The 6,164-nt window shown below is 42.1% G+C and overlaps 1 protein-coding gene across 1 annotated transcript in view; it reads left to right on the top strand.

Moving 5' to 3' along the window:
* LOC134185605 (nipped-B-like protein) overlaps positions 1 to 1,030 on the top strand; it is a 65,241-nt gene extending 64,211 nt beyond the window's left edge. Inside the window, exon 30 of the mRNA XM_062653432.1 lies at positions 943 to 1,030. Within this exon, the coding sequence (XP_062509416.1) occupies positions 943 to 979 (37 nt within the window). The 3' untranslated portion in view covers positions 980 to 1,030. The remainder of the gene's footprint in view (positions 1 to 942) is intronic.
* Positions 1,031 to 6,164: the final 5,134 nt, after the last annotated feature.

Below are 6,164 nucleotides of genomic sequence, written 5' to 3' on the forward strand. Positions count from 1 at the left end.
TGAGTTAGTGCCCAGATACCCAACTTGGTCAGTATAAATATGCATTTCCCATTACCCAGCAAGGGCAGAGCCAGTAGTGTGTCTTTGTACAGATTAGGCTCTTTTGCTACTTTACACCTCTGCAGTTTTGTGGTGATTTTTGGGTTTACAAGTGTGATGAAGTCCTGAACCTAAACCTGAACTTCAACCATACGTACTATGGGTTAGGTCATGCAGAATTGAAAGCCAACTTCGACGGTCTTCAGCAAGCTCTACACTACTTACCAATCATTGTTGCGCTCCATGAGCTGGACTCTTTTGGTTGAGAAGTTTACTACATAATTTGATTGTCTTTTTGTTCTAACATGGTTGATGGTCTTTGTTGATGGTCTTTGTTCTAACATGGCCTAACCACTGTGTACCTTCTGTCTTCGTATCTGTAACTCTATTGGGTCTTGCTGTAGCTATGCCACTTTATCATTCGTAGGATTGTTCTTATGCATCTCATGTGAATACACCTCAGCTTTCGAATATTTAACAAAGGGGGACTGCGATAAGAGCCAAGTCATCTGCATACATTGGTGATCTAATCTCACTGTGGTCATGTGCTTGAGATCAATAGTTTATGTATAAGAATCTTCAGTGTTAGTCCAGTACTCAATTTGTATACCACTTCACCCCCATTGACCGAGAAAGGACTTCACAAATGATTCTTATCTGTGTAGATTTTGAAAAGAACAGGGGGCAAGCAGCAACTTTGCCCTTCTGTGGTTCCAATGAATCTGTCATACTTGCCACTTCTGGTTGTCACTATACATCTTGTATTATCATAGATATTAATAATCAATTTGCATCCTTAACATCATACTCTCCTAGCAGTTAAAAGAGGGCGTGTCTGGGAACTGAATGAAATGCCTTTAATAGATCAACAAAACGAAGATGTGCACTTGATTTGTGTTTCAGGTCCTTTGCAATGACTTGTCTCACTACCCAAATCTGATCTATTCTACCTCTACCAGGCCAAAACCACACTGTTCCTCTAGCAGACAAGGTTCCACTCTTTTTAAGACGTTTCAACAAAACATTTGCTTAGTTGTCACACATTTGTCTATTATTGGAACCAAGACAGCATCCTTCCATGTCTGGGGAATTGTGCCAGAAATTTAACATGACCAACTGACTTCAATCAGTCATGCAAGGAACTCAGGTGCACTGTTCTTCAGAAATTTGACAGCTATTCCATCATCCCCTGTTGCTTTCCTACTTATGTTTCTTGACAGCTGCCTGAATTTCTCATTGCTTAGTGATTCTTCAGGTAGTATGCTGCATGGAGATGGAAATTCATATGTTATATTGATTGTCTGTTCTTCTTTCAACACATTCAAAGTGTCTTTTTCATCAAATCAGCTTTGCTTTTTCTGCAAGTAAATTTTGATCGTTTTCATCTAACAAAGTGTCAACTGGTTGAATAGTAATCGTGTCAAATGAAAGTATTTTAATCTATATACATATATAAAAGAGAGCTGTGTGTGTGTGTGTGTGTGTGTGTGTGTGTGTGTGTGTGTGTGTGTGTGTGTGTGTGTGTGTGTGTGTGTGTGTGTGTGTGTGTGTCTTTCTTTCTGGTCCCGGATGTGGTATGGTGGCACCCAGAGTTTGAATTGCTCTGCAGTTGTCTACCTTATTCGGTTGACTCTCGTTCTGACAACTGATATTTTCTATCTTATCAAGTCTGTTAGAGTAGAGAACAACGCCAGGAAGTAAGAACCGGAATGGGTTGAGACCAGGACGCTGCGCAATGGAGTCACTTGACACGTCTCATTTCTTTGCGGAGGCCTTGCAAACTTTCCAGGATTCACCCACTGCACAAAGAACGAAGTCAAAGACGAGAAAGACCTACAGTCAGTGGTTTATGGCATCATGGAATGTCAGATTGCTTGTTGACATTGAAGACAATTGATACTGCCTGGTTAGTCATTGAGGCAGGTCATGCAGACCGTCTGTCTGTAGGAGCGTATCTCTAAAACGACAAGTCTCAGCAGCGCCACTGAATGTTGGTCGCACACGCTGAATCTATGGAGCTCAACAGCAAGGCTGTCGTCGTCTTCCGAACTTTTCTCTGGAACAGCACATTGGATCTCCACCAAATTTAAAATGCCCATTTCAGACCCTGAACAGTTCACACAGACTGTGTCGTTTATTGCCGGCAATGTCAAAAACGGCAAGATATTTTGTAGGGTATTCGGGTCTTTAAACATACACATACCTTTGTTTTCCCCATTTATGCATGTCGAATAGCTGCCACTTTCGCTACACCTGTTTCCTGCATCGTCTTCAAAGTGACAATGTCTAAGGGGACTGTCAAAATGGCTGTGAGACAAGACATGATTTGGCAAATGTACAGGGAACCGATTATACAGGTGAGTAAGTAACTGCACTTGACTTCCAAGTTTATGCTGTCCGGACATATATCTCTGAACGGGAAACTCGCAGCAGGACACTCGGTTACATTTTCATTGTCTTCAATGGGATACTAACTAACAATCCTTAATCTAATCAGCCCGGGCAAAGAACAGATCTTATCTAGTCTTCCTATCATGCCTGTGATGTTTTAGATCTCTCTCTATATTCTTCTGTTCTTCTATGCAACCATTCTTGTTTGTCCTATTTCACAGCTGCTTTAACCAGATGATGTAAACAGGTGTACGTGTCTCTAATTTCCTTTTTATGCTGAGCTCTCATTCATGCAACATATGGCTCATGTTTCTCTTTAATCAATTTCAGAGTACACTTTGTAATCCAATTGTTTTCGTAGTTGAAGCTGAAGATAGATGCTTTTTACAGCACTATTTACTGCTACTTGAAATTCATTCCATCTACCTGCAACGTCAACTGCAGATCTCTGACTGAATCAAGTTGCAAGGCTCTTTTGATATGACATCAATATAGATGACTCTTTCAAGGCATCACAATTCACTCCTGACATTTGAAGTCTGTGTTAAGCCGTGTGCACACTAGACTAGGCTCGAATTTCCAGCCGGTTGTCTCCCCCTATGAGGAGAAAGTCCGGCTGGAGACATTCGCCACTCGAAGGAACCGCTGACTTTCTATCCTCTAATCAGGATCTTACACGTTAGGTTTGTGTTTGTGCATGCATGTGCAGCCACAATAACTGATGATAGCAATGCACGTCACTATTTGCTTTCTGCTAATGCAATTTGTAACTGAGAGACTGTCACAAGTAACTGCGTCCTTAGCACGCACTCAGCCGGTCTTGCTGTTATAGCTAGTCGATCTATTTCAAGAATGACTGGCTAGTCCTAAATGCCAGTCAATGACCAAAAATGTAACACAATACAAGTTCCCGGATGTATATACTACATCCTTCTCCCCCTGACTATGTGACTGATATTAACAATTAAGAGGTATGCAGTACAACACAATAGTCTAATCTACTAAAATTCAGTCTGTCTGGTGCCTTTCTCCTTCTGCTGGAACGGCGGACTGGAGTCATCCCTTTGTTGGCACCTAGATTTGATGCTCCAAGTCTTCTGGTCCTGTGCTAATCTCCGGCGATGATACCATCACGTCATGTTCTATTTGTTTGTCAACTCCATCTTGTTGTTCTGGGAAGTCTGGTGTGACATCCCACTGTTCGGGTTCTCCCAGCGATACCAGTACCATTGTTCTTGAACATTGTTTATCCAGTGGATGTAGTGGTTCCACCAGTAGGTCTTCTGGTTCACCTCTTTCATGTCTTTCTGATTGTAAGGTTTTCCGAATCTGGTCCAAATGTCGTTTGACTACCCTCCCATCCTCCAGTTTGATAGTGTATGATAGGGGGCCTGTTTTGGACTGAACTACACCCGCTACCCAAGGACGACCTCTGTTGTAATTGCGCACGTAGACTCTCACCTCGTTGTAAAGGTCTATCATACTGTATTCCGGTTACCACTGTAGAAATGTTTCTGTTGCCATTGTTTTTTGTGTACCGTTTGCTCCAAGTTGGGGTGTAACAAGTCTAAACGTGATTGTAATTTGCGACCCATTAATAAATTTAATAAATTATTCTGCAGGTGATATTCCTGTCGTGGATTGCGGTGTAATCCTGTACCTGAACAACACTTACTAGGGACAGTCCTTTCTTCAATACCTGTACTGCTCTTTCCACCAGCCCATTACTTGACGGATGATACGGTGTTGTTTTAATGTGGTCTATTCCATTCGATTTTACAAAATCAGTAAACTCTTGACTGGTAAATGCTGACCCATTGTCTGATACCAGTTTTTCAGGAATTCCATGAGTTGAGAAAATTTTTCTTAACTTTCTCACCTTAGTTTTCGTTGTTGCTGATTCTACAGGTTTTACTTCAATCCACTTCAAGTGTGAGTCAATGAGTACAAGAAACATGTTTCTAGCAAGGATCCAGCGTAGTCCAAGTGCACCCTTATCCACGGTTGATGAGGCCAAGACCAGGGATGCAATGGAGCTTTGGGTGGTGCATCCTTGTTTCTTGACAACTAGAACAGCCTTGAACTTTGTGTTCGATGTCCCCATCCAGTCCTGGCCACCAGACTATTGTTCTGACTAAGCCTTTCATCCATGCCACACCAGGATGACCAGCATGTAACTCCTTCAAAACTCGTTACCCTTGTGGTCGTACAATCACCCTATATCCCCATAATACGCATCCCTTTTCTATACATAATTCACTTGCTCTTCACCAGTAAGGACTCAACGCTTCGATTAGTGGTTTATTGGGCCAACCATGATGAACATAATATTGTACCCTAGACAGTATAGGGTCTTGTTCTGTCCATCTCCTAACATCTCTTGCCAATACTGGTGACAATTCCAGTTGCTGTAATAATTGAATTGTCTCTGGTTGTTCTTCAGTTGTCAACGGTAGTTGTAAGGGTAATCGACTGCAGGCATCTGCATTACCGATGTCCCGGCCTGGTTTGTATCGCAGCTTATGACTGTAACCTGATAGGATCATGGCCCATTGATGGATTCTTGCTGATGCCATTGGCAGAAGAGGCATTTTCCCAAACAACCCTACCACTGGTTTATGGTCTGAAACTAGCACAAACTCTTTACCTAACAGATATTGGTGAAATCTTTGTAGACCAAAAATTACTGCCAATGCTTTTCTTTCCACCTGTTCGTAATTCCTCTCCGCTTTCGTCAATGTTCTCGATGCAAATACTACTGGATGTTCTTTTCGTCCTTCCCTCTCTGAGCCAACACAGCACCTAAACCGTACGACGAAGCATCACAAGTTACGACGGACTCTTGCTGTGGATCGAAATGTGCTAACACTTTGGCTGACACTAGCAGTTCTTTTGATTGGCGATAAGCTCGTTCTTGTTCACTGACCAGTTCCACTTTACTTCTTTTTGTAATAATCTATGTACTGGAGCTAGAACTGTTGACGAATTTGCCATAATATGATAGCAATCCTAGGTACACTTTTATTTGTGTCACATTTTGTGGTCTAGGTGCTTCTGTTATTGCCTGAATTCGTTCCTTGTTCGGATGTAACCCTGTCTTGTCAATGACACGTCCCAAATACGCTACTTCAGATTGCATGAACCGGCATTTCTCTTTATTCAGCCTTAGTCCAGCCTCTTCCTGCTATTAATATATCATCTAAGTAGACCACTACTTCTGGAATTGCTTGCAACAGAGTGTCCATCGTCCTTTGAGAGATACCGGGAGCCAATGAAACACCAAACGATAGTCTATTATACTGATATAATCCTGGTGAGTATTGATGACGACTTACTTACATGATTCCTCATCAAGTACAAGCAGTTGATATGCTTTATCCAAATCCAGGGTTGTAAAGTGCTGTCCTCCTGCTATTCGAGCGAACAAGTCTTCAATGAGTGCAATCAGATGAGTATTGCATTTCGACACTTGATTCACTGTCAACCGATAGTCTCCACAGATTCTGACCTTTCTGTTGTTTTTCAATACTGCAACTATGGGAGCCGCCCACTCCGAATCGTGAATTGGCTCAATAATTCCGGCTTTTGTGAGGTCAACCAGTTCTTCCTCTATCTTCTTTCTCAAAGCATACGGTACTTGTCTTGGTCGGTAAAACTTGGGACTCGCCGTTTCTGTCACTGGTAATTTCACTTCCACACCTTGCAATCTGCCTAACTTCCCACTGAACACTTCA

This window comes from Corticium candelabrum, chromosome 10 (assembly GCF_963422355.1).
Source record: "Corticium candelabrum chromosome 10, ooCorCand1.1, whole genome shotgun sequence".
Classification (NCBI taxonomy): Eukaryota; Metazoa; Porifera; class Homoscleromorpha; order Homosclerophorida; family Plakinidae; genus Corticium; species Corticium candelabrum.